Source organism: Psammomys obesus, unplaced genomic scaffold, assembly GCF_907164565.1.
Source record: "Psammomys obesus unplaced genomic scaffold, mPsaObe1.curated_primary_1811, whole genome shotgun sequence".
NCBI classification, from domain to species: domain Eukaryota; kingdom Metazoa; phylum Chordata; class Mammalia; order Rodentia; family Muridae; genus Psammomys; species Psammomys obesus.
In genome coordinates this window covers 26,150,556-26,175,748 of record NW_026596057.1, presented here as the reverse complement: position 1 = coordinate 26,175,748, position 25,193 = coordinate 26,150,556, and the positions used below count along the sequence as shown (strand labels likewise).

The 25,193-nt window shown below is 35.0% G+C and overlaps 1 protein-coding gene across 2 annotated transcripts in view; it reads left to right on the top strand.

Annotated features, from left to right (window-relative positions):
- Uchl5 (ubiquitin C-terminal hydrolase L5) overlaps window positions 1–25,193 on the top strand; it is a 40,175-nt gene that overhangs the window by 7,512 nt on the left and 7,470 nt on the right. The window contains exons 3-9 of one of the 2 annotated variants that reach the window (XM_055624525.1): window positions 767–872; window positions 12,131–12,256; window positions 12,337–12,398; window positions 12,579–12,709; window positions 14,755–14,818; window positions 23,478–23,580; window positions 24,618–24,728. In XM_055624525.1, the coding sequence (XP_055480500.1) occupies window positions 767–872; window positions 12,131–12,256; window positions 12,337–12,398; window positions 12,579–12,709; window positions 14,755–14,818; window positions 23,478–23,580; window positions 24,618–24,728 (703 nt within the window). Of the gene's footprint in view, window positions 1–766; window positions 873–12,130; window positions 12,257–12,336; window positions 12,399–12,578; window positions 12,710–14,754; window positions 14,819–23,477; window positions 23,581–24,614; window positions 24,729–25,193 lie in introns of both variants that reach the window. The other variant, XM_055624524.1, reaches the window with a different exon arrangement.

Sequence of the window (25,193 nt, the reverse complement as noted above, 5' to 3'; positions counted from 1 at the left end):
AATGAGTAACATCATTATGTATGAAGTGGCAGTAGACATTCATGCTATAGTTTGAAGATTATACATAAAGTCAATAATTATACAGTGACCTTCTAGAGCTAATAATGTGTATGCTGTCAGCTGCTTTATATAAACACCCTATATACTGGAATTTGATATAAATAAATAAATAGCTTCTGGTTTTACTTTGTACTTTATTTTTGGTTTCTCTTGTTTTATGACAGGGCCACTAGCTGGACATGGTGGTGCATGCTTTAACCCAGCAGCACAGGCAGGTGGATCTCTGAGTTTGAGGTCAGCCTGGTCTACAGCGTGAGTTCCAAGAGAGCCGTGGCTATATAGAGAAACCCTATCTTTAAAAAAAAAAAAAAAATACAGGCCACATGTAGAGCAGGCTGACCTCAAATTTCTGGTCTTTTTGCCTCTACCTTCCAAGTACTGGGTTTGTAGGCCTGTGCTACCACGTTTACTCAGTCATTTTTCTATTTTTTTTAAAAAAATAAGTTAATAAAAGATAAAATTTAATTTTCTACATATTTGAGAATAAACTTTTTATATAATTCTGTTCTAAGTGACCTAGTTTTTAGTTTTATTAGCTTTTAAGTCAGCATTCTAAAGACTATAAATGACTACCTTAGTTATAAAATTTTCACCTGATTTAGTTAATTTGCATTCTCTTGTTAAATGGCTGGCTATGACTTAATATTGATGATGTATATAAAAGAATCTGGTTTTGGTGTTGCTAATTTAGTTTTTTATTTTGTAGGCCAGTTCATGGCTTAATTTTTCTTTTCAAGTGGCAGCCAGGAGAAGAACCTGCAGGCTCCGTGGTTCAGGACTCCAGACTTGAAACAATATTTTTTGCCAAGCAGGTATGGTCTATAGATTCTCTGAAAAATTGCAAGAGCCAAAGGTCTCTAGTCTCTTATTTTTTTATATCATATTTATCTAGTCTCTTATTAGATCAAAATTTAATAAACAATTTTCACTGCTTTTGTAAATGATATTTTTTAATGAAACTGCTTCATTAAATTTTTTTAAAACTATTTGCATCTAGTTTTGTACTTCCTTTTGTTGTGTACTTTCTTTTTGTTACACATTTAAAATTTATTTCCAGAAACAACTTTTGTTTATATGATTATCTCCTAGTATTTAATGTCTTGATAATAAAACTGAGATACTTAAAAAGTAATCTGTTGATTAAAAAATTAGCAAGATTATTACATGTTAATATAAATAGCTTTTGGACAAACTCAGGACCTTTAGCATAGCAAGCAACCTTCCATAACACACTAATATTCTGAACCTCAGATAGCATATTTTAAATGAAAACAATTATATTTACCAAACCAAAATTAAAAAGTTCCAAAAAAATTCATTGTTTTAAATCTCAAATGTGTATCATGTCTGGATTAATGGCACCCAGAAAGAGTATGTCTTCTGTTTCTCCATTTAGCTTGTCTTTGTTTACCTTTGGTTGAAGAAAGCGAAGAAAATCTGTAATTCATTATGTGTGTAATTAGAGAGGAGTAAAAATAAATTTTAGATAACTATAGTATTTTTTGACACTGTATGGAAACTTCAGACGTGATTTTAAAAGTCATGCTGAACTAGGAGGTGGTGATGCAGGCCTTTAATCTCAGAACTCAGAGGGGAGGCAGAACTTTCTGAGGTAGAGGTCAGATTGGTCAGTGTAGTGAGTTCAGTCTCACCCAGGGCTGCACAGTAAGACCTTGTCTCAAAAACAAACACAAAACAAAAGAAAAACGAACTTGTGGAATGTGCCTTGTGCTTTGTTAAATTCCTTTGGATCATTTTACCCTTTGTCATTTTTTTATTCTATGTGATTGTGTAGCAACATTAGTCATTTGGAAAACTCACTGTTTACATACTTCATTTAGGTGTTTGTAAATTTGAACTGAGGATTGTAGCAAGTCACATTTGTTAAAATCCTCTGTATTAGAAAAATTGTGTCATGAAATTTATAAACTTAGGGTTTGTTCAGAATTTTATAAAATTCCATTTTTTTTAAAAAAGATTTATTTGTTTATTATGTACACAGTGTTCTGCCTGCTCGTACTGGCCTACATGCCAGAAGAGGGTACTAGATCTCATTAGATATGGTTGTGAGCCACCATGTGGTTGTTGGGAATTGAACTCAGGACCTTTGGACGAGCAGACAGTGCTCTTAACCTCTGAGCCATCTCTTCAGCCCCCTAAAACTCCAATTTTTATTTGAAAATTCAAATCAATGATAAACACCTGTCAGATTTCCTTAGAGCTGTAGGCTGATATTACTTATGTTACAGAAAATGTTTGTCAGATACTCTCGATGAAGTCATGTTGGCCAGTCATTTATTCTCTCAGGTAAAAATGACATTCCAGAGAAAAGGCAGCAACTTAGCTGAAAACTCAAATAATCACAGAAGTGCTGTTTCCCAAACTAGCATTTCTTAGTAATGTGCTCTGTAGAAGTTATTTGTACTTCGTTTTCCATTCCACAAAATAGTAAAGATTTGTGCACCCAGATTAAAATTTAATAAAAACAGTTTTCACTGTTTTATAAATGACATTTTTCAGTGAAGCTGTTGCATTTAAAATTTTAACTATGTAAGTTAAATTGCTTAATACTATTGTTTGGGTTTTTTGTTTTTTAAATACATCATTACTTTTATGCCATCAGCAAGTAAAAAAGCAGGGAAAAGGTAAAAACTGTCTTAGAAACGGAAGACCTCTGAAAGACTACTCAAGAGGGTATTGAAGGAGATACTGAGACTCATAGCTAAACTCTGGGCAGAGTGTCAGAATCCTTATGGACAAACAGGGAGATAGAAAGACCGGGAGGGAACAGGAACTCCACAAGGAGAACAACAAAGCCAAAATACCTGGGCCCAGGGGGTCCTGTAGAGATCAATATTCCAACCAAGGACCGTGCATGGAGAGGACCTAAAACCCTGTTCAAAAGAAGACCATAGGCTGCTTAGTTTTCAGGTGGGTTCCCTGTAAGGGGTACAGGGGCTGTCTCTGACATAAACTCAGTGGCCAGCTCTTTGATCACCTAGGGTGCAGCCTTGCCAAGCCACAGAGGAAGATGATGCAGCCAGCCTTGATGAGACCTGATAAGCTAGGTTCAGATAGAAGGGGAAGAGGACCTCCCCTATCTAGGGGACATAGGGGAGGACATAGGGGTAGAAGAGGGAGGGTGGGAGGGACTGGGAGGATATGAGGGAGGGGGCTGCAATAGGGATACAAAGTGAATAAATTATAATAAATAAATAAAAATTTAAAAATTTATGAACATAAATATCTTTGTAATTTGACCATTACTAACCACCTTTAATAGTTTGACTCATTTAATCAATAAGTAGACTATCTGTTACACAAATTTTAAGCATTTATAAAATATAATATTGAAACTGAAAGTTCATACATACCTTGTATTAGAGGTGGTTACTGTTAAATTGTTGTATTTTTCTTTATGTGTTTCTAGTGTTTGTCTATGTGTATATTTGTTATTTATTCCACTTTAGCCTATAAATCTGAGTATTGGGAATTTTGCTTTTAAATACAGTATATGGCTTGTAGTATGTATCCAGTAAATGGAGACTGATCTGTTTGTATTAAAACTGTCATGATTAAAAAACTTTGGCCCACTAAGACATTAAATTTAAGATGTGTGGTTTAATCAAGCCTAACTATATATATATTTTTGTTGTTGTTGCAGTAGTAGGTTTTATTGTTGGTGTGATTTTGTTGGAGGGAGGAAGGATGTTTCAGTATGTAGCATAGAATAGTCTGGAACTTGGCATCTATCTGAGCCTCCCAAGTGTCGGGATTACAGACATGTGCCCTCTATACCTAGCTAAAGGCTTTGCTGTTGGTAAGGTTTAAAAGATTACTTGATATAAAAGAGATGATCCTATAGTGAGAATTTATAATTTCTGATGTCCTTTAATTATTTTCTTATTTATTACATTTATGTTTTTTAAATGTTTTTTGAGATTAAAAAATCATGTGCTTTACTTGCATGTATACCTATGTACTACATGCATTGCCTGCAGAGGCAAAGAGGGCATTGGATCCGCTTGAATTGGAGTTACAGACAGTTGCTAACCACATGTGGGTTGGACTCAATCCTACATCCTCTGGAAGAGCAGTTAGTGCTCCTAACCACTGAGCCATCTGTTCACCCACTCCCTGTTACATTTCTATCTTGCTATAATTTAATGTCTTATTTGTATTGTACTATTATTATACTTTAGATGTCAAATTAATGATTTCCCATACAATAACATTTTATTCTGCATTACAGGTCAGTTTCACTTTAATATTTGTTAATTTGCTTATTTTATATTTCGTATGAGCCTGTTAGAATTATTATATAAATATATCATCCCTGATTTTATGTTTTAAGGATTTAAATGCTTACAGTGAAGAGTACTAGATTTTTAGGAGTGCTTTCAGAAAGCTAAAAAGTGCTTTTGAACTTGATGTGATCATACTTTGACGTCTGAAACAATACATTGCAGTAATATGGTTGCCATATTACTGAAAGCTAAGTCATGATCTACTAACTTTTCTAGTTAACTGCATCTGTTCTGCCTTTTAGGAGAGAGTTGATTGAGTAGTTAAAAACACACATGAACTTTACAAACGATGGTACACTCACTGTGATTTATTAGAGCTGGTAAATAGATCAAAATCAATAAAGAAAAAGGTTGTGTGAAGCAAAATCCAGAAATCCACAGGGGGAACTTCCAATTGTATTTTGCCAGTGTTGTTACAGATGCTACTAACTTTTCATATTGTGCTTTTTGACATTACACAAGGTATTGTCTTCAGGGAAATTTCAACTGATTTGTAGTGATGCTGTTTTTTATAGATCTGGTGGTTGTTCATGTCGATTACTTTAATCTTCTGACTCACTGGAGACAGCTGATAATGCCGACCCAAAGTCGCCACTCTAAGGCACATTGTTAGTATATAAATATGGCACAAAGACCCTAGATAAAGACATCTTAGGCATCACTTTTTGAGACCTCCTAGGCGGGGAAAGACCAAGGAGTCAAACTTTTGAGGATGGAGTATTTGCTGAATAAATAAATAAAGGATTTGACCTTGTTAAGGTCTGAACAGGCTGCTCCAAGTAAGTAGTAACTGTAGGTTAAGTAGGTATTAACCAGTGGTAGAGGCTGGGGGTCATTCCAGATTAACAGCAGCTTCATGGTAAAAGGAAATGTGACTAGTGAAAATACTAAAGGAAGGCCAGTGTAGCCAATTGTGGACAGCAGTGGGGAGATGTTGTGGGACCTGAAGTTGAATAGTCAGAATCAGGTAGGTTAGATACAGGGTTAGAGAAAGTGGCCTTCCAGCAAGTATTTTCTTTTATGTCTACAAACTGTCAAGGTTATAGACAACAATTTTGTTACTTTATGACTGTCTGCTATTTCAGAGGTTTTTCATGGTCCGAGATCATTGCCAGAGCTTTGATTACTCTACCGCAGTTCCAGACTCCAGACAGTAGAAAGTGGGCAGCACACTCTGTTGTCTTAATGGACGTGTATAGACCTTGTCAGTGTCTTAGGCTTACTTCTTTTTAGTAACTCGAATTAGCAGAAGAAACTAGGAAGATGTCTTTATTCCCGGTTGCCATGGACCAGGCCAAAATTTGGGCATTCAGCTCTTAGATTAGATGAAAGAAGTGTAGATACTGGAGAACAATTGTCAGATTATACCTGGAGGAAAGAGACAGAGCATGTAGTGTATTTTAGACTGATCTTTTAAGCTGATTAAGACTTTTTTTTTTTTTTTAGCAATAGTTACACATTTTAGAATTAAACAGTGAAAAAAATAAGTCTCTCAGGGTTTTCAGATTCCTGCATGTAATTCTTTGAGATTCAGGGAAAATAAAACAGTAGTCCTAGGAGCTATGATTATTTTAAATATCCTTCTAAAAATCTTAACATTATCATTTGAGAGACTTTTTTTATTGTTTGAGAATTTTATATAAGCATTTAGTATGTTTTGATCAAATCTACCTCTCATTACCTTTAGTTCACTTCCTCCCTTTGTCTCCTCCCACAACTACTTTTCTGTTCCAACCTTATATACTCTGCTTTTAAACCCATCAAGTACACTGAATGCTGCCAATATGTACAAGGGTATTAGGACCATCTGCCGAAGCATGGGTATTTTCTAAGGACCACATTCCTAAAGAAAACTGGCTCTTCTCAACAGCTATAAGTTGATAGCTCCTCAGATATGTGTGAACCCCTCCCCCATCCATCCTGGCATGCTGCTGGCTTGACCTGCACAGGTCTTAAATATGCAGTTAAAGACAATGAGTTCCTGTGTGCAGCAGTCCTGATTAAGATTCTTCTCTGTAGCTGGGCATGGTAGCCCACGTCTTTAATCCCAGCACTTGGGAGGCAGAGGCAGGCCTATTTCTGTGAGTTTGAACCCAGTCTGGTTTACAAAGTAATTTCCAGGACAGCCATTGCTACACATAGAGAAACCCTGTCTCTAAAAACCAAAGAACAAACAAACAAACCAAAACAAAAAAATTGAAAGGTTCTTTTCTGTGTTCTATGAGTAATACTAAGTTATTAAAATATTTTTCAAGAGGATGGCATGGCTGGTCATGGTGGTGCACACCTTTAATCCCAGCACATGTAAAACAGAGGCAGGTGGATCCTTGTGAGTTTGAGGCCAGCCTGGTCTACAAAGCAAGTCCAGGACAGCCAGGGCTACACAAAGAAACCCTGTCTCGAACCCCCCCCCCAAAAAAAAATAATAGACACACACACACACACTTAGGATATAAAGTAGTTAGCACCTTTAGTGTATAATGAATAGATTGTGAAAATGAAGGAAGAATACATTGATGATATCTATTTTTTTCATTTTGCTGAAGGTACATAAAATGGAATTATGATAGTTCTTGATTTATAACAAATTTATGATTGACCCAGTCATAGTTTTCTTTTATTTATTCGGCTGTTTACTTGGTTATTTAAAGAAATAGAGTAAATGCCTAGTATTATGGGTTAAATTTTCCTGTTGTTTTTTTTCCTATCTTATTGTTGTCTAATGTGATATGTATCTCCCCTCTCTCCATCCAGTATAACTATCATATGGAATTCTGATTGTTATTCACTCCTTGTCCTTCTTTGTGTGTATATGGAGGTCAAAGGTGAATCACAGGTGTTCCTCAGGCACCATATGCTTTTTTGAATAAAGATCTCTCACTATCCCAGAACTCAGCAAATAGTCTATCTGACCATGGAGCCCAGGTATTTATTTGCACTGAGATTCTGAATATGTGCTGCTATGCCAGGCTCCATACCCCTTTTAATTGTAGGTCTGGGGATTGAAAAATCCTCAAATTTGCAAACACTTTATTGACTGAACCATCTCCCGAGGTTCGTTTTTTATTTTTATTTTTGTAATTTTGCAAACTTTTATAAGGGTAAGTATATGCAAAATTTTAACTTAACAAAAAGTATCATGCTATATGTAATTTTGAGATACTTTTTTTCACCCACTGTTAGGTTCCATGTATAAGTTGTCACTATAATTCATTTATTTTGTGTGTTATATCAGCTACATGGATTTCCTGTGGTGTACTTTGCTGTAGATTGTCATTTGTGTTTTCTTTTCTGTACATTCTTGTCTCCTGCGTTATTTGTATAAGTTTCTCGTAGATTTGCACAAGTAAAATGATGACTTAGTGTAATATATAAATGTGCAATTTAGGAGAAAATGTCAAAAACATTTCCTGAAGCAGTGTCTCTGACTGATAGTCCTAGTAAAGTTACGAATTGAAAGCTAGGGGCTGACAGGATGGCTTAGCAGGTGAAAGCACTTGCTACCAAACCTCACATTCTGAGTTCAATTCCTAGAACCTATATGGTGGAAAAAAAAAACCTGTTCTTTTTTTCTTGTCATTTCCTTATATAATCTTTGTATTATTTCTCCAATTTGTCATCTATCTTTTTATTTTCTTTCAGGTTTATTTTGAGGAATAGCTGTCTATATTGATATATGTGTTGCTTAGACTTTAATCCATTGACTGAAGTATCTGTCTCTGTCCATTATATACTATCTTACTATTTTTAGCTTCATAAATTTCAGTACCTAATAATAATTATAGGTCTCTTTTCTTGCTCTTTTCTAAAAACATGCTTGCTGTAATTGTTCCTATGTCCAAATAAATGATTATGTCATCCACAAATGGGAGTTTAATTTTATTTTTTTTCTAAGCCTTTGGGCTTCATTTACCTCCAGTAAATCATTCAAGATGTTAAAAGGACTACTTTTATTCTTAGTCTATTTAGTATATTGACTCTGCCTTTTCTGTAATGTTTTCTAGATATGGAAGTATTGCCATTAATTATTGCATTTATTATGAAACGATACTGTACTTTTTATGAAGTACTCCCTTATGTTTCTGTTTAGATGATCATGTTTAATATTCTTTATTTAATAGATTACTATAGCGAATGTTGATGACACTTATCTTTTATCTTTCTATATCTGTATTGATCAGTTGGCCACAATGTGGTGTCTTTTTATGATTAAATTAAATACTATAGTAGTGTGTAGTAATAGGTTTTTGGATCACTATTAATAATATGTGCCTTAATTTTTCATAATGGCTTTGGCTGGGATTAATTTTAGTATTAGGGCCATGCTAGTTCCATGAAATAAGTTGGAGTGTATTATCTTGGTTATTAGTGTGTGTGTGTGTGTGTGTGTGTGTGTGTGTGTGTGTGTGTGTGGCATAGTGAACCAAACCTTTGGCAGAAGGGGAGTTAGTATGACAGGGAAAGGATAGGAGCCCCACAAGGACCAAATATATCTGGGCACAGGGTTTTTTTCTGAAATTGTTTCTCCAACCAAGGACCATGTATGTATATAACCTAGAACCTTTACTCGGACGAAGCTCGTGGTAGCTCAGTAACCAATTGGTTTCCCATCGTAAGGGGAAAAGGGACTATTTCTGACAGGAACTCAATGACAGGCTCTTTGACTCCCCACCCCCCAAGAGAGCAGCAGTCCTGCTAGGCCACAGAGGAGGACTTTGCAGCCAGCCCTGAAGATACCTGATAAAACAGGGCCAGACGAAAGAGGAGGAGGTCCTCCCCATTCTGTGGACTTGGAAAGGGGCAGGGAGAAGCTGAGGGAGGGAGGGTGGGGTTGGGAGGGAATAAGGGAGCGGGATACAGCTGGGATGCAGAGTTAATAAAACGTAACTAATAATAATAAACAATAAAAAAGATAAAAAACCAATAAAGTAGATGATTTTTTTTTTCTTCAAATTTTGGTAGATTTGCTCTGTAATTTTGGCTTTGCATTTGTGAGAATATTGTAAACTTTTCTGTATGGTTAATTAAAAATGCAGATTATTTCTTTTTGAGATTTCCCTAGAATTTCTCAATTTTGACATAAAAATTTAATGTTATTTCATATGATCATTAGCACTTTCTTATTTTGTACTTTAAGCATATTATTGAATTCCAGATTTTTACTTGCATACTTATATATTTTACTTGCATACTTATTTACTACACTAATATTCTGGGTTAGGATAACAGCCTAGTTGATCTTATCTTTATATTCAGTCTCTTTAGTTTTTTCTTTAATTTCAACTTTTTATTATTTAGTTTCTCTATGAAAAATCTTTTAGGAAATCTTTAAGATCATTGATTTATAAGTTAGTAATTGACCCTTATGATTACAACCATTTCATACAACTAAAAATGCTCTTTAGTTTTTAAATATATCATTGTAATTTGTTTCTTTTCAGAATTTCATTCTGCTTGCTTTATTTAGTCTGTCCAAATTTTCAAGGCTATGTAAAAAAAAAATTATATTTGGAAAAGGACCTCTGATATGTCAGCTAAAATTGTTTATATTAGTTTGGTTTTCTGTTGTTCTTGTTTCTTTGTGACTCCTCCTTCCCCCAAGTTTCTTCATGAGCAGCATGTTTATCTCTATACTTAGTTTGGGTCTGTATTTTTAAGATATGATCTCACTGTGTTGAAAGCTTAAGGGATCCTACTTCTTCAGCCTCCTGAGCTTACTTTTTATTTTTATTTTTATTATTTTTTTAACTTTTATTAATTACACTTTATTCATTTTGTATCCCCCCATAAGCCCCTCCCTCCTCCCCTCCCGGTCCCCCTTCCCCCCATTCTGCATGCATGCCCCTCCCCAATTACTTTTTATTTTAAAGTTAATGTTCATTCTCTCTGTGTGTGTATGCATGCATGCGTGTATGTGTATATTGTGTGCGAGTGAGTCTGTAGGCATTTATCCTTACATATATATAGAGAGAGGCTAAAGCAGGATGTCAGGCATCTTTCTCTATTGCTCTCTGCCATATTGCCTTCAGAGAGGGTCTGTCAGTCTGAAACTCATCTTTTTCGCAAGGCCGACTGGCCAGTGAACTTCTGGGATCTGCCCCTGATACACTCTTGGCAGGCACATACAGTTTTTCACATGGATTCTTGAGATTTTAACCCTAGTCCTTATAAGAGCTGTGTGTGTTCACACACACTGAGCATCTCCCCGTATCTCTTTGAAGAGTATTTTTTCAGAAGCCAAACTTTCCTCATTTATGATTTGGGGTTGGGCTTGGGGGATTGGCTACTTATTTATTTATTTATTTATTTATTTATTTATTTATTTACTCATTCATTCATCTACTTATTCATTCATTCATTCATTTATTTATTTACTCACCCATTCATTCATCCATTTATTTATCTATTTATCTATTTATCTATTTATCTATTTATCTATCTATCTATCTATCTATCTATCTATCTATCTATCTATTTATTTATTTATTTATTTATTTATTTATTTATTTATAGACAGGGTTTAAGGCAACCCAGGCCTGCCTTAAACTCATAGAAATCCTCCTGCCTCCTTTTTCTGAATGCTGGGATTAAAGACAGGTATACTATGCCAGGCTGATTAACTTTCTGTTTTTGTTCTTTAATATTTATTTTGTTTTAAAATATGTATAAGTGTATATGTTTGTATACATGCGTTCAGGTGCTACTGGAGGCCAGAGGCATTGGATACCCTGGAGCTGCAGTTACCTATAGTTGTGACCTATCTATGTAGGTACTTTGAACCAAATTCAGGTCTTCTGGAAGAGTAGCAAGTGCTTGAAACTGCTGAACCATTTCTTCAGCCCCTTTCTTTTTATCTTGTGTTGCTGATGTTTACGTTGGTTGTGAAGTTCTTCCCATTTCTACGATCTTAACATTTTAAGCGTCGTGAGCAGTATGGAAGATAACATTTTATAAAACAGTTTATGATCTCTTTGGAGAAGCCCACATACATACATATATAGGATCAGCTTGGTATGATATCCACTACACAAAATCTAAACTCAGATTCTCTCCTGGTTAGCTGTGTTCCCTTGGGAAGCCACTTAATTCTTTGTGCCTCAGCTTCGATAAGCATAAAATAATATTTTTAAAGTTTGTTGAAAAGATTAAAATAATTGGTATGTGTAAGAACCCAGAAAACTTTTCGGTACATAAAGAGGTACTAACTGTTTTCTTTGGCTCATGTATACATAAGATCCATGTAATCTTTGGAATGTACAATATGAGGACAACAGGATAGCTTATGGTTGAATAAAAATAAGTGTACAATATACCCCCTTATTGGGGATTCAGATGAGAGTGGAAATGAATTGTAGCATTTCTGAAAGCTGTCTAATGGAGTTAAAAAGCTTGGGATGTATACTAAAATATAGTTGAATTGGATAAGAGTAAGTTTAGGAAGAAGGAAGTTAGGAAGGACACATTTTTTTGTTGTAGTCAGCTGGCTTAGGTTAGGCTGATTGGTCTTGTTGCCTTAACTGGACTTGTTTTCAGTGTTAATGGTTACTAAGTTTCTTTGTCTAGAATCTTCCAGACAAGAATTTTATCAAGTTTCTGAAAGTAGACCAGAATGAGAACTAAATGCTTATGCTGGTGCTATCTGAAGTAGAATTTGAAGACTACTTCTGTTTTGGGGCATTTTGTCAAAAAAAAAAAAAAAAAAAAAAAAAAAAAAAAAAAAAAAAGAAACAAATTCTTAATACTTTTCCTTTTATATTTTATAGGTAATTAATAATGCTTGTGCCACTCAGGCTATCGTAAGTGTGTTATTGAACTGTACCCATCAAGATGTCCACTTAGGAGAGACATTATCAGAATTTAAAGAATTCTCCCAAAGTTTTGATGCAGCTGTGAGTACTCTTCTTAATCTTAAAATGACCTATTTGTGATTGTTCTTATTATAATACGCTACTTTTCCAAATTATTTTAGATGAAAGGGTTGGCATTGAGCAACTCAGATGTGATTCGACAAGTGCATAACAGTTTTGCCAGGTAAAGATCTGTGTGTGTGTGTGTGTGTGTGTGTGTGTGTGTGTGTGTATGTATGTGTGTCTGTGTGTCTGTTTGTCGATTGATCAAAGATCACTCTATCGGTCATGTTCTATCTGCTGGTTTTTGTTTTTTTTTTTATTTGCTTTTTCTTTGGCTCTCACTATTTTTTCTCTACTGTAGACAGCAGATGTTTGAATTTGACACAAAGACATCAGCCAAAGAAGAAGATGCTTTTCACTTTGTCAGCTATGTTCCAGTTAATGGAAGACTGTATGAGTTAGATGGGTTAAGAGAAGGACCAATTGATTTAGGTAATTTGCTTTCTGTTATGGTTATTTTACTTTGTATAAGGAGAAATATATTCTATGTTCTTCATTCTTTTAGGTACAGCTGTGCTTAAAATTTGAGGACAGAAAGTATTTTATAGAGATAGTATAATATGATGTCTTGAGTGCTTGGTGAAAATGATAAGAACATATAGCAAGGACTTATACACCACAGTTCATTTGGGGCCTATGAGTTTTCTAAGGGAATATGCTTTTTCAACACTTATTTTTAATTACAATGAGTAAATTTATTTATTTTGATATATGGCTTTCTAAGTAAACCGGCCTTGAATTTGTGATTCTCCTGCCTCTGTCTCCTGCTGGGATTACAGCAGAAGGTGACATCATGTTCAGTTTTGCAATGGAAAACACGAGAGGGGTGGAAAAGAGCTAAAGGCAGTACATGTGACCAGAAAGCAGAAGTGGGGAAAAAGAATCAGCCAGAAGTAGGCAGGAGTCTTCGAGTAGAGCATTGTAGGAAAGAACAGATGGAAGCAAAATACAGTGATGAGTATGTGTGAAACTGACTTAATGGAAAAGCCATTTTTATGATAACCTAAAAACTGCTTCAAGAATTTGTATGTGAGAGAGAGGGAGAGAGAGCACACATGCACACATAGAGTCCTACAGTATATGTTAGGCAAGGACTCTATCACTGAACTACTTCAGCTCTTCACAAAAGAATTGTAATTTTTTGTGACTTCATTAAATTTCTTTTGTTGTATTAGAGTTCAGTCCAGGAAACCTTTGCTTTATTTGAATCTAACACATACTTTTGATAAAAATTTAAACTTTTATATAAAATTAGGCCAAAAAAATGTATCTCAGTGGTGGAAGTCTTACCTACCATATGTGATGACCTAGGCTCATTCCCCACCACAACAGTAAATAAATAGGTTTGTTTTGTTTATAATTTTGTAATTTTTGATCATTTTCCACACACAACTAATACTTCATCTAGTGAAGCTTTCTATTTAAAATATTTATTCTGTCAAAATAATTTTGTAGAAGCTGTTTTTCCTTAGTTTGATAATTAATTTGATCTCTGTCTTCTATGTGATCAGAAACTGCTCATTATAGTTATCAGATATAAAGGAAGTACTAGACAGTACACAATGGCCATACTCATTGCGCAGCTGGGGGTTATGATGTAACTTCTGGGAAAAAGATGATTACAACATTTTTGCTAAATGTTCTTGCATTATATGTGGCTTTCAATTTTGTGTTAATTTTTCCTAGCATATAGTAATTGTAAAAAGTAATTTTTATCCATTATTCATACACACATAGGATGTATTTTGATCTTTCTCACTCTCTACTACTCCTTATCAATTTTTTATTTTATATTTTTTGAGAGTCAGACAATAAGAATTGAATCCTTATTTTACCACTACTGTGCAGATTTTTTTTCTAAGCCTTTAGTTTCATCATCTGTAAAACATAACCTATAAAATTGCATAAAGAATTGGTGTAATGGGAGGGATGGATGGAGGGACGGTGAGAGGGAGGGAGAAAGAGAGAGAGCATGAGAGAAAGAGAATGAGGGAATGAATATATCCAGGGCTACGTATGTGTTAGGCAAGTACTCTGTCACTGAGTGAGTGTAGTTATCTTTATCTCATTGTTACACGTTTAAGCAAGTTATCTTCCTAATTTGTTTCTCACTTCCTCAAATATTTTAGTGTCTACCAACATGTCTGTTGTTTGATAGCATGACATGATGTTAAAAAAATGATATGACAGTACGAATGATAGTATTCTTCTGTTATCAGAAAATAAGAATTGAAGGGTAACACGATACACTAAAAAGAGCTGACACCTACAATTGGAGCTCTGGAAGGCTGCATCAGGATTGCATGTTTTCAAACAGAGTGAGCTACTTACTGAGACCTTTAACACACTCACACATACACACACAATCATGCACACATACACTTTTGTAAGTCTTGGATTTACTTAAATATTGTTGCTTAAAACGTTAATGTTGACTTTTCTGTTTTTGTTTTAACTGTTTTAACATTTCCTTCTAGGTGCATGCAATCAAGATGACTGGATTAGTGCAGTGAGGCCAGTAATAGAGAAAAGGATTCAAAAGTAATGTTCCAGTAATGTCTGGTTTTTAAGGTTTTTTTTTACTTAAAAAAATTTTAATTCTTTAATGTTAATATGTTACATATCTGACCTATTCTTGATTGAATTAATGTATTCAGAATATGTCTTTCAGAAATTTTATTTAGTGATATGACAAGTAAACACACTGACTTCCATTAAGTGAGAATTTTTGCTTTTATTTTTGTTGTTTTGGCAGTGCAGGGCATTGAACCTAGGGCTTCAGGAATGCTAGGCAAATGATCTACCATTAAACTACAGCACCAGCCCCAAATGAACTGCCTACTACTGCTAAATATTAGTACAGATAGTTGTGAACTGTTGTTTTGGTTTTAAGGATTTTGAAATGAATTTATTTTGAAGTAATTATATATACACTTTCAGTTGTAGAAAGTAATAGATTATATGTACTGTTTACCACAGCCAAGACCCAGTAAAAATCCTTTTCTCCTTAGCATCCTTCATGTTCTTTTATACCCACTGCTAATTCCTTCCCCTGAACTCACTCACTCTATCCACACCTTAATCCTTGGGTTTATATTTTCACATTTTCAAATGAAATCACACATTTTGTCATCTTTTTATATTATGTCTTTTTATTCAACATAACGCTCTAGAGGTTGTATTGTTTTATGGTGTTAAGGATCCAACTCAGGACCTCATGCACACTAAGCCAGCACCCAGCCACTGAGCTACATTTCCAACAAGAGTGCAATTGTTATAGAGAGGTAGTATAGAAGTTGGATTTTTTTTTAAGCCGTTCACTCATTGAAAGAAAGTCTTTAATTCTGCTCGTTTCATTTATCAGTATTTCCCACCATGAATTGTGTTTTTGTTGTCCATTTTAAGTGTTCTTTGCAAGACCTTAGATTCTTTTTTAATTTTTTTTAACAATTTGATAATTTTTATTCTACTCTGTTGAGCTTTTCAATCCATGATAATGGTGAATTTGTTTATTTAGGTCTTGATTTCCTTCATCAGAATTCATAGTTTTTTAATTAAATTTTTATTTTTTTATATTAATTAGTTTATTTACTTTGTATCCCAGCTGAGAAGTTGTAGTTTTAAGCATGTAACTACTGTGTTTGTTTTTTCTCAAGTATGTAATGACTTCATATTTTTGAGTGGCATTTTAAATGGTATTATACTTTAATTTTTGATTCCTATGTAGTCTTACTAATTAATAGAAAGAATTGACTTTAATCAACACATAATGTCTATTTCTTATGATTTTCTTTGCCACGAATGAAGCTATCTAGTGGTATAGCCCTTTTTGTTTTATTTAGATTAGAAAAAAAAAATGCTATTAGATGACTGAGAGTTCTGTTTTTCACTCAGTCTTCTGATACTGCAAATGGGTGTTTTATTACTGCCTGGCAAACATGGAAAGCCTAGCTTTCTCCTCCCTTTTTTGGTCACTCATCCAGGTATCTCATTATAACTTAGTGAGCTTGGAAGTCTTGGATTTCTATCATTTTTAGATATGGTATGGGGACTGTTATCGAAATTATTTGTTTCCCAGCCTTCAGCTTTTCCTGTTTGAATGAAGAGCAGATTTCTGCTAGTTTTTTGTTGTTGTTGTTTTGTTGGCATGTATGAGTTGGGGAAGGCATTGTTTGTTTTTGCTTCAAGTCAGAGATACATAAAGCAGAAAAGAAACCCTCTAAATTCCATTCATGAGTCTCTGTTCCCTATCTTGTCTGCTTTATTTTTTTAATTTATTTATTTTCATTAATTACAGTTTATTCACTTTGTAACCCAGCTGTAGCCCCCTCCCTCATCCCCTCCCAATCCCACTTTCCCTCCTTCATTTCTTCCCTTTCCGCTCTCCAAGTCCACTGATAAGGAAGGCCCTCTTCTCCTTCCCTGTGACTGTAACCTATCAGGTCTCATCAGGACTGGTACAATTGTCTTCCTCTGTGGGCTAGTAAGGCTGCTTCTCCCTCAGGGCGAGGTGATCAAAGAGCCAGCCACACTGAATTCATGTCAGAAACAGTTCCTGTTCCCATTACTGGGGAACCCACTTGGATACTCAGCTGCCATGGGCTACATCTGTGCAGGGGTTCTAGGTTATCTCCATGTATGGTCCTTGTTTGGAGTATCAGTCTCAGAAAAGATCCCTGGGCCCAGATGTTTTGGTTCTGTTGCTCTTCTTGTGGAGCTCCTGTCCCTTCCAAGTTTTAACTATCTCCCCCTTCTTTCCTAAGATTCCCTGTACTTTGCCCAGAGTTTGGCTATGAGTCTCAACATCTGCTTTGATACTCTGCTGGTTAGATTCTTTCAGATGGCCGCTGGTAGGCTCCTGTCCTGTTCCTTGTTTTCTTCCTTTTCCGATGTCTGTCCCGTTTGCCTTTCTCAGTGCAGAGTGGTCATCTTACTCAGGGTCCTCCTCCTTGCTTATCTTCTTTAGGTGTACAGATTTTAGTATGTTTATCCTATATTATATGTCTATTATTCCACTTATAAGTGAGGATATACCATGTGTGTCTTTCTGCTTCTGAGTTGCCACACTCAGTATGATCTTTTCCCACCTTTTGCCTGCAAATTTCATAATTTCCTTGTTTATAATTGCTGAGTAGTATTCCACTGTGCAAATGTACCACAATTTCTGTATCTGTTCCTCCATTGAGGGACCTCTGGGTTGTTTCCAGGTTCTGGCTATTACGAATAAAGTGCTACGAACATGGTTGAGCAAATGTCCTTGTTGTATACTATAGTTGAGCATATTTTGGATATATGCTTAGGAATGGTACAGCTGGATCTTCGGGTAGCACTGTTCCTAATTGTCTAAGAAAGCACCAGATTGATGTCCAAAGTGGATGTATAAGTTTACATACCACCAGCCATGGAGGAGGGTTCCTTTTTCTCCACATCTTCTCCAGCATGTATTGTCATTTGAGTTTTTGATCTTAGCCATTCTGATAGGTGTAAGGTGAAATCTCAGGGTCGTTTTGATTTGCATTTCTCTGATGGCTAATGAGGTTGAGCATTTTTTTAAGTGTTTCTCTGCCATTCGATATTCCTCTATTGAGAATTCTGTTTAGCTCTGTATCCCATTTTTTAATGGGTTACTTGATTTTTGTTGCTTCTTAACTTCTTGAGTTCTTTATATATTCTGGATAATAGCCCTCTGTCAAATAGTGTTGGTGAAGATCCTTTCCCAGTCTGTAGGCAGTCATTTTGTTCTGATGACAATGTTCTTTGCTTTACAGAAGCTTTTCAGTTTCATGAGGTTCCATTTACTGATTGTTGTTCTTAGAGCCTGTGCTGTTGGTGTTCTGTTCAGGAAGTTGTGTCCTGTGCCAATGAGTTCAAGGCTCTTCCCGACTTTTTCTTCTAACAAATTTATGTTGAAGTCTTTGAGCCACTGGACTTTAGCTTTGTGCAGGTTGATAAATATGGATCTATTTGCATTTTTCTACATGTATGCATCCACTTAGACCAGCACCGTTTGTTGATGATGCTGTCTTTTTTTCATTGTATGGTTTTGGTGTCTTTGTCAAAAATCAAGTATTCATAGGCATGTGGGTTTATTTCTGGGTCTTCTATTCACTTCCATTGATCCACCATTCTGTTTCTATGCTAGTACCATGCAGTTTTTATTACTATTGCTCTGTAGTACAGCTTGAGATTAGGGATGGAAATAATTCCAGACGACCTGTTGTTGTACAGGATTGTTTTAGCAGTTCTGGGTTTTTGTTTTCCCGTATGAAATTGAGAATTGTTCTATCAAATTCTGTAAAGACTTGTGTTGGTATTTTGATGGGAATTGCATTGAATCTGTAGATTGCTTTTGGCAGGATGGCCATTTTCACTATGTTAATCCTACCTATCCATGAGCATGGGAGATCTTTCCATCTTCTGATATCTTCTTCAATTTCTTTCTTTGGAGATTTGATTTTTTTTTTTTTTCAAACAGGTTTTTCACTTGCTTGGTTAGAGTCACACCAAGGTACTTTATATTATTAGTGACTATTGTTAAGGGTGTAGTTTCCCTAATTTCTTTCTCAGCCATTTTGTCTATGAGGGCTACTGATTTTTTTTTTTTTTTTTTGAGTTAATTTTGAATCTAGCCATTTTGTTGAAGGTGTTTATCAGCTGACAGTGTTTTCTGGTTGAATTTTTGGGATCACCATGTATACTATCATATCATCTCAAATAGTGATACTTTGACTTCTTTCTTTCCAATTTGTATTCTCTTGATCTCCTTTAGTTTCTTATTGCGCTAGCTAGGACTTCAAGTACTATGTTGAAGAGACATGGAGAGAATGGGCAGCCTTGCCTTGTCCCTGATTTCAGTGGGATTGATTTAAGTTTCTCTCTGTTTAATTTGACGTTGGCCATAGGCTTGCTGTTTATTGGCTTTACTGTGTTCAGGTATGTGCCTTGTATCCCTGATCTCTCCAAGACTTTAAATATGAATGGGTGTTGGATTTTGTCAAATGCTTTTTCAGCATCTAAGGAGATGATCGTGTGGTTTTTCTCCTTGAGATTGTTTATATGTACATTGATGGATTTCTTTACATTGAACCACCCCTGCATGCCTGGGATGAAGTCTACCTCATGGTAGATGATATCTTTTATGTGTTCTTGGATTCAGTTTGCAAGTATTTTATTGAATATTTTTGCATCAATGTTTATAAGAGAGATAGGTCTGAAGTTCTCTTTTTTTCCTTGGGTTTTTGTGTAGTTAAGGTATCATGGTGACTATAGCTTCATAGAATGAGATTGGTAATGTTCCTTCTGTTTCTATTTTGTGGAATAGTTAGAAGAGAATTGGTGTTAGCTCTTCTTTAAAGGTCTGGTAGAATTCTGTGCAGAAACCGTCTGCATCTGGGCTTTTTTGGGAAGGGAGACTTTTGATTATAGCTTCCATTTCCTTGGGGGATACAGGACTATTTAATCTATTTACCTGATCTTGATTTAATTTTGGCAAATGGAATCAATCAAGAAAATTGTTCATTTCATTTAGATTTTCAAATTTTGTGTTTTATAGGTTTTTGTAGTAAGACCTAATGATTGGATTTCCTCAATGTCTGCTGTTATGTCCCCCTTTTTGTGTCTGATTTTGCTGATTTGCATAGTTACTCTCTGCCTTGTATTTAGTTTGGCTAATCTAGTTGATTTTCTCAAATAATCAGCTCTTGGTCTCATTGATTCTTTGAATTGTTGTATTTACTTCTAATTTATTGATTTTGGCTCTGAGTTTGATTATTTTCAATTGTCTACTCCTCTTGGGTGTGTTTGCTTCTTTTTTTTCTAGGGCTTATAGGTTTGCCATTAAGTTGCTTGTGTGAGAGCTCTCAAACTTCTTTCTGGAGGTACTTAGTGCTATGAACTTTCCTCTAGGCACTGCTTTCATTGTGTCCCATAAGTTTGGGTAAATTGTGCCTTCATTTTCATTGATTTTTAGGAAGTCTCTAATTTTTCTTTTCAATTCTTCCCTCAACAAGCTGTCATTGAGTAGAACGTTGTTTAGTTTTCATGTGTATGTAAGCTTTTTGTTGTTTCTGTTGTTGAGGTCTAGTTTTAGGCCATGGTAGTCTGATATGATACAAGGGATTATTTCAATCTTCTTGTGTCTGTTGAGTCTTACTTTTTGAGATGGTTCCATGAGGTGCTGAAAAGAAGTTATACTCTTTTGAGGTTGGGTGAAAAGTTCTGTAGACATCAATCAGGTCCATTTGATTTAGGACCTCTATAAGTGTCATTATTGCTTTATTTAGTTTCTGTTTAGATGGTCTGTCCCTTGGTGAGAGTGGGGTGTTGAATTTTCCCACTATTAAGGTGTTGGAATCGATGTGTGATTTAAGCTTTTATAATGTTTCATTTACAAATGCAGGTGCTCTTGTATTTGGGCCATAGATAGATGTTCAGGATTGTGATGTCTTCCTGGTGGATTTTTCCTTTGGTGAGAATGAAGTGCCCCTCCTCATCTTTTTTGATTAATTTTGGTTGAAAGTCTATTTATTAGACATTAGGATAGATAACCCAGCTTGTTTTCTGGGTCCATTTGCTTGAAAAACATTTTTCCAGCCCTTTATTCTGAGGTAGTGTTTATCTTTGTTTCATAGGTGTGTTTCTTGGATGCAGCAGAATGTTAGATCCTGTTTCCACAACCATTCTGTTATTCTGTGTCTTTTTATTGGAGAGTTGAGTCCATTGATGTTGATAGATAATTGTGACCAATGATAGTTAGATCCTTTTATTGTGAAGTTGGTGGTGTTACTGTATTTCTATGCTTGTTTTCTTTGAATTTCTTGTTACAAAGTTATCTATATCCTGTGTTTTCTTGCATGTAGTTGATTTTGTTGATTGGAGTTTTCCTTCTAGTATCTTCTGTAGGGCTGGGTTGCTGTGTAGAAATTGTTTAAGTTTAGTTTTATCATGAAATATTTTGTTTTCTCCATCTATGTTGATTGAAAGCTTTGCTGGGTAGAGTAGTCTGGGTTGGCATCTGTGGTCTCTTAGAGTCTGCATGACATCTGCCCAGGCCCTTCTGGCTTTCATAGTTTCTGTTGAGAAGTCTGGTATGATTCTTATTAGTCTACTTTTATATGTTACTTGGCCTTTTTCCCTTGCTGCTTTAATATTCTTTCCTCGCTCTGTAGATTTAGTGTTTTGACTATTATGTAACATGAGGAGTTTCTTTTCTGGTCTAAGCTATTTGGTGTTCTGTAGGCCTCTTGTATGTTAATGGACATGTCTTTATGTTGGGAAAATTTTTCTTCTATGATTTTCTTGAAAAATTTTTCTGGACCTTGGAGCCTGGAATCTTCTTTTTCATCTATTCCTATTATTCTTAGATTTTGTCTTTTCATGGCATCCTTGATTTCTTGGATGTTTTGTGTTTGGAACTTTTTTGATTTTACTTTTTCTTTGAGAGATGTATCAATTTCTGCAACTGTGTTTTCAGTGCCTGAGATTCTCTCTTCCATGTCTTGTATTCTTTTGGTGATGTTTACCTTTGTGGTTCCTGATCTTTTAAGTTCTCCAGCTCCAGGATTTTGTTTGTGTTTTCTTTATTGATTTTAATTCTGTTTTCATGTCTTGCACTATTTCCTTCATATGTTTGAATGTAGATTCTTGTCTTTCCATGGTGGTCTTTAATTTTTTTGTTCATTTTTTTTTCTATATGCCACTAATTGTGCCTCTTTATGTGCCTCTACATGGCTGTATTTGCCTGAATTTCTTTGAGAGCTTTGTTCGTTTCCTCTTTATGTGCATCTTATAGCTGGATAAGCATAGATTTGAGATAATTTTCCTGTGTTTCCAGTGAATTAAAATATCCATTGATTTTTGTTGCTGGTTAAGCCATGATGTCCTGACTTTTGTTGGATGTGCTCTTACGCCGACCTGTAGCCATCTGCTTATTCATAACCTTTGCTGTTTGTTCCTGGAGTCTGAACTTCAGACTGGGTTGGTCAGTCTCTGGTGTCTGGAGTATCCTTCAGGAAGATGAGAAAGGTCCACCAGTAGAGTGTAGATGTTCGTGTTTTCTGCTGTAGCTAAGGGAGGAAGGTTACAGGCGCATGTTCACAAGCATGGGCGTATGTGTGGAAGTGTGCCTTGAAGGACAGGGTGCTAGAGCGTGTAGATGGCTGGAAGGGTGGAGCTTAAACACCGGAGGTGGTGTGGGTGCCCTGAATACCTCAGTGGCCTACAGGCCTGTTGTCCTGTATTCAGATCTATCTGGGCACCAGGAATTGTTTGCTGGGACTCCACTGGTAGACCCACACAACAGGTTGTCCTTCAGTGTTGAGAACGCTGTCACAAGGATCCCTTTGTTGCCCACGGTTGTTTGTTTTCTTTCTGCCTTTGATTTTTCTTTCTTCTTTTAATGTATTTTTCTACCAATTTCAGTTGTACTTGACAGGAAGATTAGGAACGTGAAACTCTTTCAATTTAAAAAAAAAATCTAGAAATTTTAAAACATTTTAATATAATTCAAAGCATTAGTTATATTGGTCCATGTTCTTTCTGATGACGAGAATTATAAGACTCTTGAAGTGTGTTATAGTCTTGAACTAATTCAAATATGGGCTTATGTTTTTATAGTATATTATTATCTTGATTAAGTGTTCTTTATATATTATAGATAATTTCTTACATAATCTTAAGGCGGTTCTTACTGTCATGAGCTTTTTATTGGTATCAGATTAGTAAGTTTGCTACATGATATAATTATATATGAAAATAAATATTTAATATTAACTTAGAAGTCATAAAGCTTGAAACATATTAACAATAGAAACTACAAAAATGACTTCGAGAAAACTGTTTAGTATCACCAGTAGACTATAACAAATGTAAAGTCTTGGTTTATTTCTTTTCTCTGAGATCATAAATGATAATTGTTTTGTTTCTTATAACATAAGGAGGAGTGATAAAAACATGTTATTTTCTAGTGTATTCTAAGTGAAAGTCACAGTAATATAGAACAGTGAAAAATACTTGCAATGATGAAATTTAGATAATCTTTTGCTACATTATACTCTTTCATATACAAAACTTTAATAAAACATCAGCCTTTTTTGTTTGCCTACTGCTAGTTTTATTTACTCCATTATTTAGTAATTTCAATGAATTGTCTTAATACCAATAATTTTATAATTTTTATTATTTTGTAAACTTTCTTTTGTAGGTATAGTGAAGGAGAAATTCGATTTAATTTAATGGCCATTGTATCCGACAGAAAAATGATATATGAGCAGAAGATAGCTGAGTTACAAAGACAACTTGCAGAGGTTTGTGGCTATATATATATATATGTATATATTTATATATATATACATTCACGCACCGTTGGCTGATGTATGTGCGGATTGGGGTGCTGGCAGGAGGGGCGGGTATGTGTGGAAACTGGAGGAGGATATCTAATGTCCTGCTCTGTCATGCTCTGGATTATGTTTTTGAGACAGGGTCACTCACTAAACTTGGACCTAGGCTAGTGGCCGGCAAGTCTCAACAATCTTCCTGTTTTTGACACCTGATAGCATCAGTGTTATAGGCGTGTGTTTATCTGTGGTTTCTGAACTCAGGTCATCAAGCTTGAACAGGAAACACTTTTGCCTATTGAGTCTTTGCATTCTCTGTGGCCTTTAAGTATAAAATTTTAGCATAGGAATTGTATCCTCTCAGAGGAAAAATACTTTGATTTTCTTTTTCAGAGGTTAAAGGAAAATATTCTGAATTTATGTAACTTATACTTTCGAATTAATATTTTTCTCAGTTTCTTAATGTGGCATGAAGATTATAGTGTTCACCAAAAATATTGTCACGAGAATTAAATTTACATAATTTACATAACAAAGATTAACATAACAGGTGCTAATTGTTATTAGTAAATAATATTAGCTACTTACTCTTATTTCATTATATATATATATTGGTAGGAGTTAATTAGGCATATGTAAATGTACATGTAATTTTTACTAATCTTAATGACTACTGCTATAAATATGGTTGGAAAAGAGCTAATGGTAGAGAATCTTTTAAAAAGTCCTTTGATCACATTTAAAGACTGTTTAAGCAAATTTGTTCTGTTATTTAATAGATTGTAGCAATATAGTACGTTATAATATTGGTAGTAGGTGAAAAAGTCTTGTATTATTATAGAACATAGAAATATGGAAAGTGTATTTAAGGCTTTTATTCTTGCTGGTATTCTTGACAACATTAAATTGAAATTTGATAATCATTGTATTATATTAATCATTTAAATGATGTAAGGACTTAAGCCACAGTCATTAGGGTACTGTTTCTTTTTTTTTTCCCTAAGGAGGAGCCTATGGATACAGATCAGGGTAGTACTATGTTAAGTGCTATTCAGTCAGAAGTTGCCAGAAACCAGATGCTTATTGAAGAAGAAGTACAAAAGTTAAAGAGATATAAGGTATGTTTCTAAAAAGAGGCTACTTTAATGGTTTATTAACTTTTGAGATGAGGTATGAATGATTGGTTGCTTTCCCTCCCATCATTGGTGAGTTTTTAAAATAATGTATTAATAATCTGGTACTTGACAAAGTTTCACTTTTTAAATGCTATTAAGAACAGATTTTTATCCTGTTAGGTGTCTCAGTTTACTGTACTCACTGTTCTTCCTGAAGTCTAGGGTGTCTTACCTGTGACTTTGAGGGACAACCAGGACTTCCTGTCTGTAAGCTTTGATGGCTTCTGTGCTGTGTAGTGTGACATGCTGCAGGCCCTTGTATTTAGTGTCTGATCAAGACTTGCAGTTGTTTTTGCAAAAGTCCTGGGTTTCTGTTGTATTATTATAGTAATAATAATTTAGTTGTTTATTGTTATTATTGTTATTATTATTATTATTATTATTATTATTATTATTATTATTATTATT